We start from the raw sequence: 23,363 nt of genomic DNA, 5'->3' as shown, positions 1-23,363 counted from the left end.
CATTAAACTTCTCTGCTCTATTTTCATGGCTGGTGATTCGATGGTTTTTGTTCCTATTCTTGTTGTGCTATCTTGGTTTTTGTGTACATATATGTGGGGGCAGGTTTTTCAGTGGGTTTTTTTGCTAATTTGGACTTTCATTACAGATGTTGGTGTGTTTTGGCCCTGCACTTGAAATACTGTCAAAAAATGTAGCACTTAACAAGCCGGGAAATTCTTGAGTTAATGAGTGTTGCCTTTCTCACAGGTGCTGCAGCTCTTTCAGATTTGGCTTCAGGAGTTTTTAATCAGACTTTTGAGCGCTGGTGTCCAGACGAGTGCCAGCTGCCTTCTTCCCAGCACTGGTGGAGGCTGTGGAAGGGGAGATGAGCTCCATCCCATCACAGTTTTACCCCGGTGTGATCAGATGAGGCTGTTTGCACCCACCAGAGGTGATCTGGGGGCTGAAGTTCCATGCTGGGAACCTCCTTATTTCCTTTGTTCTGGCAAAAACCTCACCTTCCCTGTCACTCCTGCAGGTTACAGAGCTTTTTTCAGCTGGAAGATCCCTTCTGCTTTTGGTGCCTGCTGTCCCTTCCAGTGGTGTTTTGGTTTAACCAGAATTGATGGGGGGATTCCTCACTGATGCTCTTCAAATTATTAAAAGTCTTCCAGGCAAATCCTTCTCAGAGGAAGCTGTGCCTGCAGCCTGGTGTGCTTGGCTGACCAGAAAACCTCAAACCCCAGGGCAGCCCAGAAGGTGCAGAGGTGTTTGTGGGCTGGAATTTGCAGATGAGTAACTCAGGGTGTAAAAGTGAAGCTGCTCCAGACCCCTGAGGTTGGGGCTGGGTGGTTTGGAGTCACTGACTCAGAGAGGAGGGAAGTCCCCAGGACATCCCCAGGTGGAGAGAGCTTGGACAGCCTCAGCTTTTGCCAGCCTGGTGCCTTTGAGGGCCTTGGGTGGGGAATGTGCCCAGGAGGGTGGAAAGGATGTTGGGGAGAGTTCTCCCCTTGTCCTCCTTCTCTGACCTTGGCTCTGCAGATCCATGAACTCCTGGGTTTCAGTGGTGCCACTCAGAGGTTGTCCAAGCCCTGTGGTTTCACTCTGGGTGTGCTTCACGTGTGTTTTCCTGACTCCTTGGAGGGAAAATTGTGCTGTGTGTCAGCAGAGAGGGAAGGTTTTTTTTTTTTGGTGAAGTGTGAAGCTGCAACGTGGGCACTTCACTTTGGTTTTGTGTTTACTTTCTTGGAGAAGCTCCAGTGAAGCTCTTCTCCTCTGAGTAACCCTGGAGGCCTCCTGCACAGCCTGAGCACATGGAATTCCCACAAGAGACACTCCAAAAGAATTTTTTTTTGAAATAGCAGCCAATTAATTAGAGACTGCTGCTGTAAAGACTCACTCCGTACTCATTCAAAATGTATTCCATTCTGCCAAACCACACAGAATAGATGGGACAGAGATATGAACCTTTGCAAGGGAGGAGTCAGTATTTCATTTTCCCAGTGACCTGTGAGAGAGAGGGTGACTGGTCAAGGGCAATCTACAGAATTCACTACTGGAGCAACATGGCAATGACGTGGAAGCCCTGGAGTGTGAGAAGATTTTTTTTTTTAATGATTATTTTTAAGTTATAGTAAGTAAATCTATACACAGACATAACTGGCCTGATCCAGAGCCTGTGTGCATTTCCCAAACTCCTCCTGAGCTTTGGATCAAATCCTAAGTCTGCAGAGAGGAACAAGGGAGCTGTTTTTTGGGATTGTGCCTGCCCTGGGCTCTGGCTGATGCAGCAGGGGTGGCTGTGCTGTGAAAAGGATGTCAGGATTGCACATTTGGTCTAAACACATTTCTCCAAGGTTTTAGGCAGGGGAGTTGTAACAACCAGGGGAAAAAAAAATTAGAAATGTCTATTTTATAATAGAATACATGTAAGAAATGTTCATCTTAACTGCTGGAAGTTATTATGAAGAATTTCCTGTCTTGTCACTGTGAGATATTAGATAAATTTATAAGATAAATTATTTCTTGTTGCAGTTAGTTTCTCAAACCACACACATGTGACACGAGAGAACTGGGGGAGTTGCACTTCCTTCTTGCCATCCTCCAGGTCTGTGAGTGTCCCTGTGCCTCAGTTTCCTTGCTTTAAAATGGGGCAAATCATTGCTTGGGGCACTGAGACAAGTGAGGGAAAGTCTATCTGAAACAGATGTGTCTGCTGAAATGGGGGCCAGAGAATTGCATAATTACATTTAAGATAAAATTGTATTTTTCAGGTTATTGTGGGCATTAAGTTGTGTAATGGTGCAAGGAGGGAAGATTTAATGCTCTTGAAAACGTTGTGTAGAATTTCAGTGTGGGGAGCAATGTTTCTTTTTGGGGATAGAGCAGGGTGCAGAGGCTTCATTGCAGCATCCCTGTGGCATGGCAGGGAGCAAACTGGAGAGAAAACTCACCTGAAACCCAAACTGGTTCCTGGAGTGGCTCAAGTAGGATTGATCTTGTGAAAAATCCTTGCTAATAATGGGTTGGGATGTGCCAGCAGGGGTGTTAGCAGTTGGAAAAGCATTGGATACTTTGCAGGTTGCTTGAGGATGATCAAACAGGATTACTTAGAACTTCACTTTTTAAAAATATATATCCTTAGTGATATATATATATTATTATTATACTGCAGCAACAGTAGGGCTTCTGGCAAAAAAAGCATCACAAGAAACACACTTTAATTCAATTTAATGGGGGGAGAGGAGAGTTCCAAAGCTCTGTATGGGATTTTTGCCAGTTTGAAACCCAGCCCTGTGCTCCCCTGGCCACCAGCAAATAACAGAGCCCAAATGTTCAATGGAGCTGGAGCTGGGTGGTGGTTAAGAGTGAAAGGCCTTGGTTGCATAAACAGAACCAAAGCACAAGGAACAATTGCTAGGGGAAAGAACAAGGAGAAAAAAAAAAAAAGTCTTCCTAAATCATTTTAATCAGTAACACCCCACATGAAGGAGAGCTTGTTCTTTGGGAATGTGGTCCTACAAGGAGTGGTGAGTACATGCAGCCCACAATTTTGACAAGGTCAAACCATCCATTTTTCACAAGGCTTGTTCTCTATTTGTTGTTTTGGGGGCTGGGGTTTGGTTTTTTGGCAAAGCAAGTTGCTTTTACTTTGTGACTTTTGGGTATCGTGACTGGAAATGCGCATTTTTTCATCAATGGAGAACATAACACTTTGATATTTTTGGGATTGTGCCACCCATAAGGGCCATTTAATTAAGAGTTGGACTCAGTGGTCCTTGTGGGTTCCTTCCAGCTTGGAATATTCTGGAACTGCTGCCTGCTGAGCCATTAGTACCAGTTAAGCTCATGGTGACACTGACTTTCATTTATCACCCTTCATACCCAGTCATCAAGATTTCATTGTTTGTAATCTATCACGAAATGCCATTTAAAAAGCAATTGGTGCTGTAAACAAAACAAAGCAAGCCCAGCAGTGGTTCTTTAGAAGTGTGTTCTGTTTCTGCATCTTCATGGAGGCTTTTCCAGGGAAGGAATGTTTCATATCTCATGGAGGAATAAAGAGAATTGTGAAGGGAAGTAGAGAGAGTGGGATCCTTTCACACCCTCTCAGTGCCAGGGAAGCTGAGCTCTCCTTCCCAACGTGCAGCTCTCAAGGCACCTGAGATTTATCATCTCCAAAACTCCTTGCCCAGGAGCTGCAGCCCCAGCACTGAGATTTGTCCTTTCTGTGCTGTTTTATCGCCGCTCTAAAAAGAGCCCATTGTGCCTCTCGCCTTCCTGTCTCTGCTCCTTTGTGCCTTTTTCCTGTTCCAGATGTTGGACCACAGGGCTCCTCTGGAACTCGATGCTCCCTCGGGCTTTAGTTGCTTTTTTGGGGACAAATTGTGACAAGTGGCACAGGAAGGCTGAGCCTCCCTCCCAGCCTGGCCCTCCCTTGGTTACCCACACGCTCCCTCAGCTTCTGCTTTCTACTTAAAAACCTGATTATTCTCCCCAAATTATCATTATCAGCTTCTTGAGAAATATTTCACTCTTTGTGAGCGGAGACTTCCAGAGCCCCTTGCCTTTTGTGCTGTTGGTAGAAGCCAAACCAGTGATTCCATGGGAATTTTTTCCAGTGTGGCAGTGAATGTTCTGTTTTATGGAACGTGGTTAGTGCTGGGTTCTGGAAGGTGGATCCTGGACAGCCACACTGCTAAAATAAACACAGTGCTGAAAGAAATCAGCTTGTGATTAATTAGCAGCACAGAGAATGAAGCTGGATCAGTGTTCAGATGTTTGAATTGGAAGTTCTTTATGTAACTTTACAGCCTTGGATGCACTAGCATTTTTTGCAAAATCCTAAAGAACCAGTAAAAAAAAGCATTTTAAAAGCTCTTTTGATGGCAGCTTTCTGTATTAAACCAATTGAACTGAGGACTAGTGATGTCATTTCCCACAAACTTGCTGCAAAACTCTCCTATAAAAACCTAATGTTCGGAAAACCACAGTAAAATGAGAGCAGCAAAGCCGTGTGCCCAAGGACTAATAATGCCATCTGAGGTGGAGTAACAGCACTCTTGCAGCACCACTGGAAAGAACCCAGGTGGTTTTTCCCTGAGGAGGTGTTTGAAAGCCTCCCATCCTCCTTGAAGCCTCTTTTTGTACTGCTGACACTTCCCAGCACGGGTGTCTTGGGGATTCCTGTGATCCTGACAGCAGAAAACAGCCTTTTAAAACAAAATGTTCCATCGAGAGCGAGCTGGCAGCACCGGTGTGTGCTTTCTTTGAAATGTCTGCTGATTTAAAGGGAGGCATTTCTGATCTCTGCTGAGTTTTGGGCTGCTTTGGTGTATTTTTGGGGCTTCCCTTAGCAGCCAGTAGCAAATGTTTAGGAAAAGAGTGTAAGAATAAAGCAAATGCACAATTATACTTCCTCTGGTATAGCCTCACAGATCCTACCAGACTAGCTAGGGCCTACCTGAGGGAGGGATTTAATCCATATTTTTGTATTTAATAGCTCTGATGGCTTTTTTTTTTCATCTAAAAATTTATTCATAACACTTTTCTCAGCTTATACTTTTTGTCTCCACAACACCCTATGGCGAGGAGTTGCACATCTTAATCATTGACTGTGAAAAATTATTCTCAACTCCTTTTAGCCAGCTTTCTCTAGCTTTTGCATAGAGAAAATAATGGTATTCTGCTCACCTTTCTTTGCTGATTTTGATTATTTATAGGTGTGTTATATCTGTTTTGTTTTCTATTCTTGGGTTTTTTTTAAGGTTCTCCTCAACCATGCAGGGGCTCGATGTGCATTAATATCAGCCAGCAATGCCATTCTGGAGTTTTGGGCATATGGAAAGTCCTGGGATTTTTACTGTTCAAAAAGGAATATCTGTGTGAAAGGAATCAAGTTTGAGAAATATGCATCACTAAATTTGCCCAGACGTGTTGTAAACATTCTGTGTAAAGTCAAAGAAGTTTAATGTTGTGACAAAGCAGAGCAAAATAATCTTAGAAAAGAAATGCAATGAATCCTTCTCTGTACCAAGCTCCACTCCTTTCCTCCCCAAAATATCCACCAGGCTGTTTTTAGAGTGCTGTGATAGGAGAACCCGGTGCATTTTGTGCTGTGCTGAATTTTGGGCAGAGCAATTTGGAATTTCACTGGTGGAGAACAAACCCAGCAGGGCTTGGGCAGTTTGGGCCAGGATTGCTTCAGGAGGTGGACAATCAAATTAAACGTGTTGAAACAAGAGAATAAATGCCCTGCTGGGGGTTTGGGCAGTGCCCAGAGGCTCCCACAGAGCTCAAAGTCTCTTTCCCCCTTTCCTTGTGCAATGATTTCCACCAGCAGGGCAGAAATCTCTGGATCCTCAGCCCCGGAGGAAACATCAGGAGCCTTTTGGATAAGGAAAAAACAGGAGGCTGCTGGCTGGGAAATCCTCTCTAGAGCAAAGCAGGCTGGAGTGGTGTTAACTCTGTGTCACTGGGTCCTTCACACAGGCTGGTACAAGTTCATCCTTTATTTTTAGGGAAAGTACATTTGGAGTTACCTTTTCCATTCAGTGAAAACTTTGGCTTTAAGTTTTTTCAACTGCTCCAAGAAAGAAAATGAAATGTTGACTTTAAGCACCTCAGTTAAATACTCCAAGCTGTGAAAGTGCACATTTCATAGGGGAAAGTTCTGGTTTTAATGCAGTAGTTTGCATTTATAGGAAAGGTAAACCCAGTCTGAAGTAACATTTCTCTGAGCCTTTTTTTGGTAGAATTTGATCAGTGGTTTAAGTTCCAGGAACACTTCAAAGCAGGCACTTCTCATTGGCCATTTGCAAAATCACCTTCTGAGACTGACGCTCTGGAAATGCATTTATTCATAGAATATGTCTTGCATTAGTCCTCAGTTGGCCAACAAAATTATCTAAGGCATGTCTGAGGCAGCTACTAAAAAGAAACTTAAAAGACATTACTGTTCTAGTGAAGATGATGCAATACACTCGAGCTATTATCAGTCTCCAAGTAAAATTAAATACATTCAAATGAACTTGTTCTGAAGGGATTTGATGAATACGGAGCTTTAAAGAAAACTTGCTTTGAGTGGAGGCCCACCCTTCTTAATTTATTGTGCCTGAAAGCTGAGGTGAAAGGAGGGTGCCTGTCCCCACCCCTGAGCTGAGCCCAGCTTTGCATGGGATGAAAAGGAAGTGACACATGATATTCCACCTTGGTTTTCCTCATCTCGAAGGCAACAGTGGAATCTTTGCAGCAGGAAGCAAAATGCTAAATAAGTTGGCTTTTATTCAGATTGAGCAGAGTGGGGTGAGTGTTCCCTTTAAATCAGAATTCATAGCTGTTGCCTTGAGGTACCTCAGACAGCGCTGCCTGCTGGGGCTGAAATAAAATGTTATTTTTATTTGTTAAAACACTTCATTATCTAAGAGAACAGCAGTGTTTTAAGATTTCAAAGTCTCTTTCATCCTAGCTGAGCACAGCAAAGCTCTGCCTCAATCCAGGAATTCTTCAGGGCCCTGTGAGGCCATGCTTGGATTGAGCAGTTAAATGAATGGAGCTGATGCACAAAGTCCAGCAAATTCCCCCAACATTCCAAGGCCTCTGGAATGCCAGGGTGGGTAAGGAGGGGTCGTTCCCTGGGCAGCTCTTTGCAGGTGGGGATGGCAGGGCTGGGGAGCAGGTGGCTGCTGCTCCACACCCCTGTGACAAATGGCACCGTCAATTCCCAATTCCTGGCTCCACAGCCCTCTGGGGAATGTCTCACTCTGTCAGAAAACAATTAAGAAGCCATTAGCAGGAAAGCTTTTGCCAAGCCAGCACCTGACACAGCCACTGGATGCACCTTCACTTGTGAGTCAGGAATGCAGCAGCCTTGGTCAGGGAAGGATTCCCCCACTGGGCACTCTGGCCCTGCTCCAGCTATTTTATTTTATTTTATTTTATTTTATTTTATTTTATTTTATTAATTTTATTTTATTAATTTTATTAATTTTATTAATTTTATTTTTATTTTTATTTTAGTAATTTTATTTATTTTATTTATTTTTATTTTTATTTTTATTTATTTAATTTTATTATTTTTATTATTATTATTATTTTATTTTTTATTATTAATTATTTATTATTTTTCTATTTTACTTTTTATTTCTTTTTATTTCTTTCTATTTTACTTTTTATTTTTATTTCTTTTTATTTCTTTTTATTTTTTATTTCTTTTTCTTTTTATTTCTTTTTCTTTTTCATTTTAATTACTTTAATTTTATTTTTATTTTATTTTTTGTTTTATTTATTTTGTATTTTAATTTTTATATCTTTATTCTTTATTTTTATTTTATGTTTAATTTTATTTATTTTTGTTTATTTTTATTTATTTTTATTTATTTTTTAATTTCATTTTTATTTCACTTATTTCTTATTTTATTATTAACATCAAGTGTTCAAAAAACCCAAAAGTCACCTTTTTGCATGGTTTCCATACCCGTGCCTCTTGTAGCCATCCATGTTGCTTTTTTCATTACTAAGTAGTAGCTGGCTGAGCAGCCAGAGCTTTTCTAGCAGTGAAATCCTGTGTGGGAGTGTGTGGCCCTTGTGGAAGTTTCAAAGGCAGAGACAATCTTATCTTCCTAAAAAATATGAGTAAATAATAAAAAGCAGATTTTAAAAGCATCCCTAAAGAGTCATGATAATTTATCAAGGGTGATCAGCAGAGGAAAGCAGAAAGGATTGGTGCTCTTTGCTTTACTCATACACATTTCCCCGTAGCCTTCCCTTCCTGATGCCACTCTGATTTTCAGAAAAAATATACATTTTCAGTTCTTAGCATATATTTTCCTCTCTTTTCATCCCCTGCCTGTAAAAAGAAACCGTGTATTTCCCAGGATTTGCTCACCTGGACTTTAGCACCCATGTTTTGAAAGTGAAATCTGATTAATTGCTCCAGGAAGAATGGGATGGGGATGTTTTTAATTTCTTTTCCCCACGAAGCCACTTCACACCCCGCTGCACAGTAACTGCTCCTTCCTGTTTGTCCATCTCATTTACCTGCTCATCCTGCTGGAAATGGAAATTCCTGGCTCAGGGACTTTCTCTCCTTTGCTGGTTGTGTTTTAGCCCCGATATCTGGATGGGCTTTAAGGGGGATTAGTGGGTGCTGCCATCAAACAATCGCATCCTCAAGAGGCATCGGTGTGAAGGGCTGCAATGGAATTTGCTGAATTTGTTCCATCTGCAAATTCAGGTTCAGCTGGAGAGCTCTCCTGGAAGGAAACAAACCTTTCAGGTTTGGGGAGGCTGCTTTTATTTCCCTTTCTGGACACCCTGTTCCTCCTGAAGACTTTCCATAGCTCTGGGCACAGGGGAGGTTCTGAACACAGATTAAACTGTCTGAATGCTCCTGGCTTCTGCCCGAGGATCCTTCAGGGCTTTTTGTTTTGGGAGCTGTTATGCATAACTGCATTCATGATTTCAAGTTTTGACATCTAGTTTTGTGGTGTTGGAACTCCTGGAGTGTTTCCAGAGTCCTTGCTACTTGCACAGCAGGGACCTGTCACTTGTATTTACAGAAAAGCATTGAGAGCAATGGGGACAATTTTGATAAGGATGAAACACTTAAAAAACACCTGAAGATTTTGAGAACTTGGGTTTAATTACCAAATCCAGCTAAGCTTTATGTTCTAGAACAAGAAATTCATCTCACTTTGCTCTGTTGGAGAACTGTGTCCCCAGAGCCTCACTTTTTTCAATCTGGTGTGGCTTTTACCATTCTCTCATTTATGCTAAACAAAATATTTTCCCCTTCAAGCCTAAATATTGCAAATGGGAGCAAGGAATGCAGAATATGATGTATTCAAGTTACCCAGGGCACTCGTATTTTATCTTTGGTTTGTGCTGAGAGAAAGGGGATACCAACAGCCCTTCCCTGCTAGGGAGGAGGAGGAGGAGAAGTATTTTCAGAATCACAACCCTGTGGTGAATCAGCACATCCCCAGGCTGGGTTTCCTGCCGTAGGCAGGACGTGGTGCAGCTCTGGGTGCAGGGATGGGCCCCAAAGTGCCCCTTCCTCAACTCTCCCAATTCCTGAGACAACCCAGCCACGCTCCCACCAGAGCTTCCCACCACTGCTCCCAAACAACGGGATCTGCGGGGCAAGGAGCACAGGGGTTTGGGATGGAGGCTGCAGGAGGAGCACAGGGGTTTGGGATGGAGGCTGCAGGAGGAGCACAGGGGTTTGGGATGGAGGCTGCAGGAGGAGCACAGGGGTTTGGGATGGAGGCTGCAGGAGGAGCACAGGGGTTTGGGATGGAGGCTGCAGGAGGAGCACAGGGGTTTGGGATGGAGGCTGCAGGAGGAGCACAGGGGTTTGGGATGGAGGCTGCAGGAGGAGCACAGGGGTTTGGGATGGAGGCTGCAGGAGGAGCACAGGGGTTTGGGATGGAGGCTGCAGGAGGAGCACAGGGGTTTGGGATGGAGGCTGCAGGAGGAGCACAGGGGTTTGGGATGGAGGCTGCAGGAGGAGCACAGGGGTTTGGGATGGAGGCTACAGGAGGAGCACAGGCTCTGGGATGGAGGCTGCAGTTGGTCACAAGCCACTGTCCTACTTTTTGGTATGGGTGGCCTGATTTGTACAATGGTGCCAGTTCACATCGGGCTGTTTACAGAGCGCAGGCAGGATGTGCGCCGGGCTGTCGCACTGCATTATCTGCTCCTGGTATATTTTTAGGCTCTTGCTTCCATGACAAAATATTCAGTGACAGTATATTTGCCCACAAGCCTTTGAAGGTCTGTTTTTGCCTCATGGAAGAGCTCCCTTTGTTTGGGATTGAGCCAGCCTTTAAGCAGCAGCGCTGTGTGTTTTACATGTCATCTCCATAACGTTTCTAGAAACAAACTTTGGGTTGCTTTCAGTAAAGAAAGGTTGAGTTTGTGGCAGGCTGGCTGCTGATCAATCCTCGGTGCCAAACAAGTTGTGGGGAATGTTGTGAAAGCAGTGGGGAGGGTGTGTGGTGCTGGTAATTACAATAAACAGAGCAGCCTGTACAGGAGCTGCTCTCCTCCTGCCTCACAGGGGAAGACCTGCCCGGAGATCCTCAGCTCAGGCAGCAGAACAGGAGTGCAGATTGTTGTTGTGAGTTTCAGCTGGAGCTGAAATGTGAGAAAGTCGTGCTCTAAGGAGCAGGACAGAGACTTCTGGTGTGAAGTCCTGAGCCAGAACTGTGGAACTTTCCACCAGCACTGAGAGCTAATTCCCCAAGCTCAGCATATTCAAAGCCTGAATTCAAAACTCATCTTTTCCATGAGTATTTTTTTAAAATTTTTTTTTGCTCACAAGCTCACAATGGATAAAAATAAAATCTTAAGAACTAATCCAGTTAAGCTTTTTCTTGCTGGCTGAGAAGAGAGGGAGACAGGAGGAACAATGAGCACTTTGTTTCTCTTTTGCAATATCTGGTCATTGGTCAGATACAGCAGCGGTAAAGGGGTCACATAACCACAGATCATTTGCAGTTGGATGTGCTGCATTAAAGGTCTGGGTGGGACATTTTGGAGGGGATAGAACCAGCACTAAGCCATGTGGGCATAGTGACTTAAAAGACTGAAGAAGACAAATCCTCTTTTTCAGGCTCATCTATAAATCAATTACCATTTGTTCCTTATTAATAATTTAGCTGCCAGGAACGTGCTTATTGCTTTAAAAGAGGGGGGAAAAATACAGACTGTCCCTGTACTGAGGAGCTGGCAGGCTCAAAGATGCAAGGCAGCACTCCTGGGAATATCCAGGGAAAACTGTAACCATGGGCTGTATTAATTACTTCAATAATTTTGCACTATTTGCTCCCTGCAAACCTTTTTGTTTGCTTGCATGGTGTTGATCCTGCTTGGTGCTCTCAGTTTAATCAGCTTTCCCAAGGAAACGAGATGGTGAAGGATCATCCTTCCATCTCTTCAGGGCTGGAAGGAATTTCTACACCACTGTAATGCTGAAAGCTGCCAAAAGCAGGGAGAGGGGCCCGGGTGGGAGGGAAGGAGAAGCCAGAGGGAACATGTGGGGGATGTCCAGTCTGGACATGGAGTTTGGGAGAAGCTGCTGTTGGTATGAGCTCTCAAGTGTGTTATAAAAAAGGGCTGGACTGCCTTGAGGACAGGGTTTTCAACTTAATACCTCTGAGAAGGTATGGGACAGTGTGAGACAGGAGGGTGATTGATGGGTCAGAGCGATAATTTTAGCAGCTGTGTTTTCTGATGGGTTGGAGGAACAAGATATTTATCTGATGTGCCAGAGAGGAGGAAGAGATTAGCTGGGATGACATAAGGACAGGCAAGTTGTTTTCATTGCTAAAAGGAAAAAGAAGGTGTAGGTCTTCACTTTCTTCAGAGGTTTGAATTTTTTTTTTTCTTTCTTTAGCTTTTGCATAAGAAAATGTATCAGAAAATGGCTGGGAAGGGTACTAGGTGTGGTCTGGAGCAGCAAGTCTGTGCCAGGATGGGGCTGAGCCTGGGGTTTCTGGCTGCAGGTGCAGGCAGTGGCTTTGCCATTCCCCCAGCAGTGCTGGGGCAGCACAGAGAGACACACGACAGGTGAGGAGCAGAATCAGAGAATAACAGAAAGGTTTGGGTGGGAAGGGCCCTAAATCCCACCCTATTCCACCCCTGCCATGGCAGAGACACCTTCCCCTGTCCCAGGCTGCTCCAAGCCCTGTCCAGCCTGGCCTGGGACACTTGCAGGGATCCAGCCCCAGCTTCTCAGGACACCCTGTGCCAGCTTCCCACCTTCACAGGCAGGAATTCCTTCCTTAAGTTGAATCCAAACCTCCCCTCTGCCAGTTTAACCCATTAAGGTGTGGCACAGAGCTTGAGCTGATGGGTTTAGGGATGTTGGGAGGCAGAGGATGGAGCTGCCAGTGCTCTCCTCTAGGGGAGATCCCCTGGCACAGCTCTCAGCGTGGATTTGAGCGCTGGTTTGGGATCAGCTGGCACACTGGACACTGCAGTGTCCTTCCCCTGGCAGCAGCAGGAGTGACTGCAGCAAGTTCAGCTGGGAGAAGGATGTCTGCAGACTCGGAGGTTTGGGAATGGGATAAGGAAAGTGGAGAGGGGTTGGACTTGCTGGTGTTTAGTGCCTAATTGAGAGGGGGAGTTGGATCCTGTTACAAACAGAGCAGACGGTGCAGACTCTTAAGTAAATAGGCTGAGTGCTGTGAGGGGGAGGGTGGTTGGTCATTGCCTCTGTGTATTTTAGAGAATCACATTTGTTTCACGGAGTTGTTTTTTTGAGGATGGAGTGGGCGTGTGGACCAAAGGCTTAGTCACAAGGGGAGGGGAAAGAAAACTGTCTTAACTTGTGAAGTCAAATATTTGTGACTTATCCCATTGTTTCCCTATCTTTGTGTAGTTTCTGTCCTTGCTCACATGCTGTGGGAGTGAGCAGCGCTGCTCGATCTGTGTTTGCCCATTTCTCCTTTTTGTAGCATCCAGGTGTTCCCACAGGGTTCCTGCTCTTTTGCACCCTTGGTCTGTGCTGTGTCCCTCACTCTCCTGCCCTGGACAGCCCAGGCAGTATTTAGGAAAGGTGTAGGTAGTGAGACATCTCCAATCAACAGAATTCTCCTGGAGGGTGCTTAAAGCCATGTGGATGATTCAATGGAAAGCCCTCTGTCCTGTGAGTCACTGCTGACCCAGGCACCCAGCAAGTGCATTTTGCTGCTCCAGAGGAGACAGAAAAAGGCCATAATTGACCCTTACCCCTCTGTGCCTCATCGTGTTGGTTTAGAGGAGCTGGGTGGTGTTCCTGGGTCTCCTGTCTGAATTTCATCTGCATAGTGATTGTGGCTGGCTCAGAAGTTCCCCCAGAGCTCAGATTTGGAGCTGGCCATGGTGGTCTCATGGTGACATCAAAGTGCTGGCGTGTTGGTGTTGGCTGTCACGCAGAGTTTTGGTGTCCCTCTCATCCTGGCTGCACCACAGAGAGGGACAGATCTATTTGTGCACTTGTAGAATGCTGAAAACACTGAAGGATATGAAAGAACTGGCAATTGTTTTGTCTGCTCTGGATTCCCATTCTGGGCACTGCAGAGGGTGTTGGGCTGCTGCTTCAGGACAGGAGGAAGGATCTCTCCTGTGGCTTCAAAAACCTTCCAGGCTTTATGTGGCATTATTGCCCAGGAAAATGTGAGGCCTGTGTGGGAGCAGAGAGGAGGAGAGCATTCCCAAACAGCATTCCCTGCCCTTTTGGAGAGTGCCAGAACCACACACACAGCCCAGCCCACCTCCTGTGTGCCTGGCACCGGCCAGGAGGGGCCAGAAAGGAAGGAATTAGGAAGAAAAACATCCCTTATTTCTGGAATTCTGCTGGCTGTTTTCCATCATTTCCCTGGCTGTGTCACTGTCCCTCTGGAGCAGCTGCCAGAGACACCAGGTGCTTGTCCCCCCGTGTCACCTTGGCCTTCCAGGGGTTGATAGAGGATGATGTGAGGTTGGCCTGAAAATCAAAAGCAGCTTTAAAATGTGCTCTGGCTTTTTCAAGTACAAACTAATATTTACCTGTGAGTCTGCTTCCCTCCTCATTCCCTCTCCTTGGCAAGCTCGAGATCTGGTTTAAGCTCAATGTTTAAGCATTTATCCAGTGAGGTTCCCAGGACGTGAATATGAAATATTCTTTTGAGTTTGGAGGGAGGGAAGGGGGAGCTGACAGCAGGAAAGGTACCTGAAATGGCTCTCTGTTCCTTAAATGTGAGCTTGGATGCAGTTGATATTTTCAGCTGTTCGTAATGGACACCTCATGGAAAACTTTTGAAAAACATCTCATTTGGGAACAGTTCTGTGTCCTGTGGTGGTTGAAAGGTGACCTGTTTTCACACTGGGGTTTTTTCTGGACTGTTCTTTAATCACTTCTTGCGTCAAGCTTTTATTACTACTGACATTTACATGAAAATAAGGTATTTGTTTATGTTGAATTTCAGCCACTTGCTTTTTCCTGCTGCATTTTCTGTCACCCCAGCTGGATTTCTACAGAGCAGTAGCAATGATCAAACACTCCCAGGAAGGCTCCTGTGCACGCTGGAGATCCTGTTTGGGTGATAAGAGTGACTTGGCGTGATCCTGGTGCTTTGGAGAGCTCTTATTCATGGAGCTGCTCTCCCACACATCCTGCATTAGTCAGAGCTCAGCTTTGGAATTAGACATCCCCACTCCAGGAGCACCAGGGCAGGGAAGAGTGAAGGAGAGAGGGAAGTGGTGCATCCAGACAGCAGCACCGTGGAAAAATCACATTTTTGGCGAGCAGAGAATTCCTTGTGTCTTGCAGCATGGGGAAGATTCTTCCCCCTCCCTTGTCTCAAAGTTTTTCAGTTTTTAAAAACATAATCTGTAATTTAGAGAGGCAGAATTTGGCTTCTGTGAATAAGATAATTATCTTGGCTGGAGGGGGTGGCTAAGGGAGTGACTTCTGTCTGAAAACAGCCCCTGCTCTGGAGAGTCACAGGAAAAAAGGAACCTTTCAGGTAGGCCCCATACACAGCTTCCTTTTTGCTGCTGAGAGTTTGAGGTGGGGGAAAAAAATATTTCAGCTGAAGTTTTTTTCACTTCTCTGGTCCAAAGAACCCTTTTTTCTTATTGTACAGAACCAGCCCCAAATCAGAGTAATTAACCCCAAAAGTAGCAGCACCTCCTGTCTGCCCTGAGCCTCCTCAGAAGTGTTGTAAAAGCTGATTATGAGATGGAGGAGTTTACAAAGTACTTCCTCCAAACACACCCAGGCTCTGATTTCACTGGTAATTACAGACAGAAGGGACTGTAAAATATTAACTTGTGTGAGCTTTTAATGAGCCTGTTCCATCTGAAATCTGCAGGCATCCCACTCTTGGAGCTGGATTTCTCCTACAACAGAGGAGCTCAAAGTTGTAAAATTAACAGAACCTTCTTCCAGCATCCTTTTTACCTCAGCACACACCTTGTGTTAACTCTTGGTGGAAACTCCTGCTGGAAACTCCAGGGTTTGTTTGGGTCGCTCTGTGTCATCGGGATTAGGGGGGAAAACCTGTGGGAATCTGCTCTGGGATGAAGCACATGGGAAATGATTCACCCCCAGCTGATTCACTGCCATGCTGGAGCTGGGAAAGCTCATTTGGAAAAGAGAGGTGCATAAATAATTCTTTGGGGAAAAAGGGGAGAGGCTGATAAAGAACCCAGAAAGTTTTTTTGTAAGCAAAGTGGATTTTATTGAAAGGAGATCAGATCCAAGCACGTGTGGGATGGATCCCGAAGGACATCCCTGCAGAGGGGATGGGGAAGAGGAAGTTTGTGGGACCAGGTCCCCTTGTTTGTGGTGTGCTGTTAATTGCTACTGGTTGTGCAAATAATTACATATCTGAGTGGCTGCTAACCCAGCTTGAAAAGCAATAGAACACAGAGCCGGTGGGATTAAGGGAAGACTTAAAAGGCCTCTGTAATTCCAGCAATGCATTGATCTCTGCCTTAAGTTGCTTTTGAAAATGGGAGATGGGAACTCTGGAAAATTTCACCCTGGATCTCATTATCCTTGCGGGGGAGGTCCAAACACAGATGGACAAACCTGGAAATAGCTGCTTTTCAAATTACAGGAAAAGCAGCAACATATTCACTATATAATAAAGAAAATAACAGCAACGAGCCTCGAGTAGCCTCAAACTATTCCAAACAAGATAATTGGAGGCTGGAGCACAATGTATTTTTAGCTATATCTGCTATAAAGTAAACATGTTCTTTGTCCAGGACCACCAGAAATGTTTCCATAAGAAATGTTGGCTTTGTCCCAACTTGATAGAATGCACAAACATTTGTCTGAGGAGCCAGTTCTGACTCTGGTATTTATATGAAGGTTCTGTTGAAGGCACTGGGAATTGTATATATTGTGAAGAGGAGGCCAAGGTCTTAAAACTGTCATTTTTCCACACTCCCTCTGATAATCCCTTTTGTTAGCACACACATATTTGGGGCAGCAGTTCTTGGTGGTGTGAGGCTTCTCTCCAAGCACTGTGCAGCACATGAGTTTCTTTTTCCTTTCTTTCCTGGGTTCTCTTGCTCTGGTTTATCTGGGTTATATCAACAGCTGATGCTGATTTGCAGAACTCTCTTGATTTCAGTGAAAATAGGAGCATTTTTTTCCCTACAGCATCAAGAAGATGCACATAGAAACTAGATATTAAATGTAAATTAGTGTACCACAGAGGCTGACAGAATAACTGAGTTTTACAGCAGGATTTTTTTGCCTTTTTCTGCTTTTTGATTGCCATGTGCTGCAGTAATTCAGTTTTCCTTGAAATGCTTTTTGTTTTGGATGCACTCTGGGTTATGGAAGATTATCTGAATTTCCTTGGTGTTTCCATCCATCCCTTTTCTCCTCATGAAAGTGCCCTGCCCATCCAAGCACAGGCCCCCACCAGGATGCCTGGAATCTCCTGGGAGAGAGGAAGTTGCTGGTTTGCTTGGATGAAAGTGTGTTGGGTTTTGGATTTCAGCTTTGCAGTTAAATATGGGATTCTGGGAAGAAATGACGAGCTCTGATAAATGACTTTTCAAAAAGGCACGTTCAGAAACCTCTCCTGTGTCCACTCCCTGCACCCTTAAGGCTCAAGCACAAATAAATTTCCATGAGTCTGACACAGATTTGGGCCAATAAACTTAGCTGAAATAAATAAGAGGACCAGGACTCCTTAGAAAAACTGGGTTTCACAGTTAGAAGTACCAGGGATGCAATAACTTCAGAAACACAGCCTCAAATTCCACTTCTACCCCCTATTTTCTTTGGAGAAAAGGCAGAAATGATGGAATTTATATAAGGAAGTTTGGAATTGGGTTTATGATTAAGTCTTAATTAAGAATTAGGATATATTCTGTCATTTCTGGGGTAGGAGGGTGTGTTTGGGTCTCTGGGGTATCTGATTTGTTTGCTGTGCTCCTGGCTATCAGGAAGAGGAGGAGCTGAAAGAAATAAGAGGGGCATAAAATTTCAAAATGGCTAAAAATAGAGGAGAGGGTGCTGGGTTTGGTAATCATCAACCAATATCCTGTAGCTGGGGGAGAAATGGAAGGGGTGTAAATAACAGAGATCAGTAAAAAATACAGGGGAAAAATTAGTTGATATTAGAGAAAATGAGATCTTTCCATAGCTTTAAAGAAATCAAAATTAAACAGAGAATGGAAGGGGGACAAGGCTCTGTGGATCTGGGAGCAGCAACAATGGGCAGAGAGTTTATGGTAAACCAATAAAATGTACTTATGTCTGAATGTGAAATTAGACTCTGAAAAATACGGTCTCAAGGCACCTGCTAAAGAGCTTACTGGAATCTTAATAAATGACTCATGCTGTCATAATCTGATCCTGACATCAACTCCCAGGGCTGGAGTTCTTCAGCTCTGCAGAGGGGGAAGGGGAGGCTGCAAAGACTGGGATGGAAAGGGGCAGCTAAAAATCCATTTACACAAGAGCTATCGATAATTTTGCTGTTAATCAGCTCCTTTGCAAACCCAGAACAAAATAGACTTGAGCAGAGAAAACAGGAATTTCTCTTTAAAATCTTTAGCTGATGCTGTAGGTGGTTTTGTAAAGGATGTGTGGTTTCCTTCCAAATCCAAAAGAGGATTTTAGTGGGAAGAAAAAAAAACCAGATTAGAGAGTTAGAAGAACAAAATTGGGGTGATCATTGACAGTACTGAGGGAGAGATTCATTCTTTTCTTCTGGTCTTGGCTCTGCCACAAACTTCTCTCTTTTGCTTTGGGAAATTCCTTTAACTCCATTCATTTCAAAGTTGTAAAAACTCTCTTATGTTGAAAATTATGCATTTATTAATTATTTTAATACATCAATTTTAAACAGGAGTGTTCATGATTAGTTTCCTCTCTGGCAGCACATTGCAAACCTCAGCTTGACACAGGGAACTTCTATTTCCAGACTTTGAATGACAGCACCGTTAAAAGTGCCCCAGAAATTGGAAAATTCAGTGATGCTGAGCAAATTGAGGGGAAAGGAATGGCAAAGGATCGGCTTTGGAGTTACAAATGTGCTGCATGGGTCATTTTTTTATTGCCTCTTGTTGATTTGGCTGCTGTTGAGGGAAAGTTGAGATTTTATCCAAGTGCTCAGTGAAGCCCTGTGGATATTGCAGAGCTCTACACACAAAAGCCAGGTTCTGCTACAAGAATAAATGCTAATTTTCCTGCTGTAACTCAGATACAGGGCCAGTAAGGAACTACTTATCATGTTTTGTGTTCAGGAGAAAATCACAGCCTGTGGCCACAGTTCTTGGTGAATTTTAGAGCAACTGGTGACTTATTAGTCATGGGTTTAAAAACCAGCTCCTGCTCGTGGCTTTTAAAATGAAGAATTTCAGTTTTTCTTCCTGATGGTTTTTCTTTTTTTCTTTCTCCCTTTTTGCACATGTTGGTGTTACTGAATACTTGAGTTTTTCAGGCATTTTGCTCTCTTGTAAGATTAATGATAAGGATATAAAAGTGATGGGGTAGGGAAGGGATTGGATCTGTAATGGAGTAAATCTGAATTTTTCCAACCTGGGTAAAAATATTTGATTGTTTAGATCACTTTTCTTAATTTGCACTCCTGTTTTTTGTACACTCCCGATTTCAGCTTGGCTTTTAAAGCAGGAGAATGGGTGCAAGGAAGAGTTTCAGTATCCATCTAAAGATAGCTGCAAAATGCTCAAATAGGAACAAATAAAATAACCAAAATCTTTCAGAAAGTGGGGTGGGTTTTTTGTCTTTCGCAATCCAGGATCTTACAAATTAAATACACTTAAAAAAAGCAACCACAAAAGGAACCCAACAGAAAAACCCCAACAACAACAAACCCCAAACAAGCAGAAAAAAAAACCCCAATCAGGACTGGAAATCAAATTCAGGTTGTGCAATGTTCTCCTGTTTAATTCAGATTGTTTAAAAATAAAGCTTCAATGTTTCTGTCATTTAATTCCCTCCCCTCTCTGCTTTTGTTATTAAAGCTTCACCATTGCCCTTTGCTCATTGAGCAGTTTTTGGCCTTGGAGAGGCAGATTTGTGTGCTAAATTTCCCTAAGAAATGGCTTTTAAGGATGGATCCATCCTAAAGGTGCTCAGCCTGAGCGGGATTTTGGTTCTCAAGGACTTCATGGCAGTGTAGGAATATTTGGATGACAAAACATACATGATGCTGGTTTTTTAGAGAACAATCCAGTGCTAAGTTTTGGTCCAAATATATTGGTGATTTCAAAAGAAATCCTGTTAAATCATATGGAATAATAAATGTATCAAGGCAGCTGTACAGGGAGAGCTGCTCAGCCCAGGCTGGTTCGAGGAAAGGCAAAAGGGAGGAACAGTTCAGCATCCCAAGGGAAATTTGGGGTTATTCTGCTAATTTTAATGAAATCTGGATGGTTTGGGATCATCCTGTGCTTCAGAACAGGACCAGGAGAGGGAAGAAGTTGTGTTTATTATGGGATGGCTCATGTGAAATGTGCTGGGGTCACCATGGGTGACTGCCCTGAGCAGGGCTGGCTCCTCTCATCTCCTGTCCCCTCTGAGCCACACCAGGAGTGTTCTGTGGGGGAAAACATTCCTTGAGGGCTGAGGAAGATGCTCCTGGAGGTTTGGGGAGGACAGCAGGTAATGTGGAGCTGTTCTGTTCCTCAGCCACCTTCCCAAGGATGATGATTCTGTCCCAGGTCCCTCAGTGAGGAGCCTGAGGAGAGATTCCCAAGCAGCAAAGCCCAGCAGACCCCCAGGGCTTTGGGGAAATATTCCTTTTACCTTATCTCTGATGGAGGGAGAGGGGGAGGATGCTGGGTTTGAAAATAAACCAGATGGCTCTGTCATCGTAAAAAGTCTCTTCAGATAAAAGAGAATTCCATCTCTGTGCTGTGGGCAGAGCCCAGGATGTGGCAGGAAGAGCCCTCTCCCCTCCAGCTGATTGGGAAGTTTGCTGTAGGGGAATGTAGGGACAGCCCAATCCTTGAAAATAACCCCAAAGTCAAACACATTTTGTGTTTATTCCTTCAGCTGCTCAACCCAAATCCTTGATGTTGTGTGCTGCTGCAGGCTGGGAGCAGGAATAACGCCTCTCCTGTGGGACACTCAGAATATTCTCTCTGAGTCTTCTTTTTTCTCTTTTTTCCTCACTTGGATGCAAGATATTGCAGGCAAAGATGAGGGGAATGGAGAAGCATTCGTGGTTTATTCCTGTCTCATATTTCTTTAAAAAAATTTCCAACCTGCTTTGTTTTGAGGTCACATCACTCCAGTCTTGGCTCCAGTGAAATCAACACCAAAATTCCCACCTTTCCCAGAAGCTCAGGTCTATCCACTGGCACTCTCCTCGGGAATATTCCCCAGTTTGGTTGGAATCAGTTGTGTTTTGCCTTCCCTGTTGTTGTAGCAGTGTTTGCAAAGGTGTGTGTGGTACCGAGCTCTGCCCCAGAGGAACTTCTGGGAAAACTCTCAGGGCAGCCAAGATGAGCCCAACCTCTTTGGAATAATTGTTTGTGTGTTTTGCTTTGGGTTTGCTTTGTTTTTCTAACTCAGCTGCCAACACAAAGAACCAGGGGGAAATAATTCTGAGTAAAAATTCAATTTTCTTTATTTTTCTCTCTCCTTGACAAATTAAAAAAGAGAAATATTTAATTTCAACAAAGCCCTGAAGTGTTTCATTTGGGTCATTAGGAAAAGCAATGGAAATGAAGGGTTAGACTTCAAAGCAAGTGCCTGGGGGCAGCTCCCATTCATCCAGGGTGGAGGAGACCCTGCTCCAGCTTTTTCCTCTGCTGGAGAGGAGTTGAAAACTCTTGTCCTGCTTCCCAGTGCTAGGAAGAGGCTCTTCTGGGGTGAGGATGGGATTGGGTGAAAAACGAGCTGGAGGAGACACAGGGTAGATGTAAAAATAAAAATAAGCAGTGCTGGAAAAACTCTTTTATTTGCTTTTAAACTGCAACTTGGAAAATGAAACTGGAAGTCTTGGTTGTTTGTAAGGTTCCTGAACTTTATGTAGACATAGTAGATACATTTATATAAAAGGTATCTATATTATTTTGTCACAATTAAATTTAACTATCTGTGTTTTCAAAGTCCAGGTTTATTGAGAGACATTTTAAGATGTAAGACCTTTCCAAGCCAGCAGAGATGGCTGAGAGCTGTGCAAACCCTGCTTGTTTAGGACACCTGCCAGAGTTCAAGGAGTACCACTGAACTGTCATGTTCTTCCTGGCCATAGCTTTTGTCTCTGCCTCCTAATCAACCATAAAATAGTAAAGAAAAAATTAAAAAATCCAGATATCCAAAAGTAAATCCAGAGCAGAGCTGTTGTATGAAACAAATATTATTTGTTGTGGATGCTTCATCCAGTGCCTAAAGGGGCTCCAGGAGAGCTGGAGAAAAACTTGAGACAAGGGATGGATGGAGGCACAGGACACAGGGAATGGATTCAGACTTAAAGAAGGTGGGGTTAGGTGGGATATTGGGCAGGAATTGTTCCTTGTGAGAGTGGGGAGGGGCTGGGATGGAATTCCCAGAGCAGCTGTGGCTGCCCCTGGATCCCTGGAAGTGTCCAAGGCCAGGTTGGACAGGTGTCCCTACCATGGCAGGGGGTGACACTGGATGAACTTTAAGATCCCTCCCAACTCAAACCAGGCTGGGATTCCATGATTTTTCTGCTTTTGGAGGTAAATCCTTGCCCTTGGCAGCACCAGGGCTTGGTGACCGCGTTGGGATAGAGGCACCCCCATGGCCCTGTGTTAATTCCAGGCTCACCAACCCTCTCTGTGCTCCTCTGCAGGTCCCTGGATGGGAGGCTGCAGGTGTCCCACAGGAAGGGGCTGCCCCACGTCATCTACTGCCGCCTGTGGCGCTGGCCCGACCTGCACAGCCACCACGAGCTGCGCGCCATGGAGATGTGCGAGTTCGCCTTCAACATGAAGAAGGACGAAGTCTGTGTCAACCCCTACCACTACCAGAGAGTGGAGACCCCAGGTAGCACCAGAGCCCTGCCTTCAGCCTCTCCTGCAGCAGGAGGCATCTCCAAGGGCGTTTCCAGGAGTTCCCTGCTCTCCTCAGCCTCTCTAAGGGCATTTCCAGGAGATCCCTGCCCTCCTCAGCCTCTCCAGGGTGTTCCCAGGAGATCCCTGCCCTCCTCAGCCTCTCTAAGGGTGTTCCCAGGAGATCCCTGCCCTCCTCAGCCTCTCCAGGGTGTTCTCAGGAGATCCCTGCCCTCCTCAGCCTCTCTGAGAGCATTCCCAGGAGATCCCTGCCCTCCTCAGCTTCTCTGAGGGTGTTCTCAGGAGATCCCTGCTCTCCTCAGCCTCTCCAGGGTGTTCCCAGGAGATCCCTGCCCTCCTCAGCCTCTCTGAGGGTGTTCCCAGGAGATCCCTGCCCTCCTCAGTGTCTCCAGGGTGTTCCCAGGAGATCCCTGCCCTCCTCAGCCTCTCTAGGATGTTCCCAGGAGATCCCTGCCCTCCTCAGCCTCTACAGGGTGTTCTCAGGAGATCCCTGCCCTCCTCAGCCTCTCCAGGGTGTTCCCAGGAGATCCCTGCCCTCCTCAGCCTCTCTGAGGGTGTTCTCAGGAGATCCCTGCCCTCCTCAGCCTCTCTAAGGGCATTTCCAGGAGATCCCTGCCCTCCTCATCCTCTCCAGGGTGTTCCCAGGAGATCCCTGCTCTCCTCAGCCTCTCTAAGGGCATTTCCAGGAGATCCCTGCCCTCCTCAGCCTCTCCAGGGTGTTCCCAGGAGATTCCTGCCCTCCTCAGCCTCTCCAGGGTGTTCCCAGGAGATTCCTGCTCTCCTCAGCCTCTCCAAGGGTGTTCCCAGGAGATCACTGCCCTCCTCAGCCTCTCTGAGGGTGTTCTCAGGAGATCCCTGCCCTCCTCAGCCTCTCCAG

The 23,363-nt window shown here is 45.0% G+C and overlaps 1 protein-coding gene across 2 annotated transcripts in view; it reads left to right on the top strand.

Annotated features, from left to right (window-relative positions):
* SMAD3 (SMAD family member 3) overlaps window positions 1-23,363 on the top strand; it is a 68,158-nt gene that overhangs the window by 25,967 nt on the left and 18,828 nt on the right. For both annotated transcript variants that reach the window (XM_058846835.1, XM_058846834.1), the window contains exon 2: window positions 22,267-22,460. In XM_058846835.1, coding sequence (XP_058702818.1) covers window positions 22,267-22,460 — 194 coding nt within the window. The remainder of the gene's footprint in view (window positions 1-22,266; window positions 22,461-23,363) is intronic.

This window comes from Poecile atricapillus, chromosome 11, assembly GCF_030490865.1.
Source record: "Poecile atricapillus isolate bPoeAtr1 chromosome 11, bPoeAtr1.hap1, whole genome shotgun sequence".
In the NCBI taxonomy this organism is placed as follows: domain Eukaryota; kingdom Metazoa; phylum Chordata; class Aves; order Passeriformes; family Paridae; genus Poecile; species Poecile atricapillus.
Note: the sequence above shows the minus strand (reverse complement) of the source record. Positions and strands in the feature narration are given on the sequence as shown.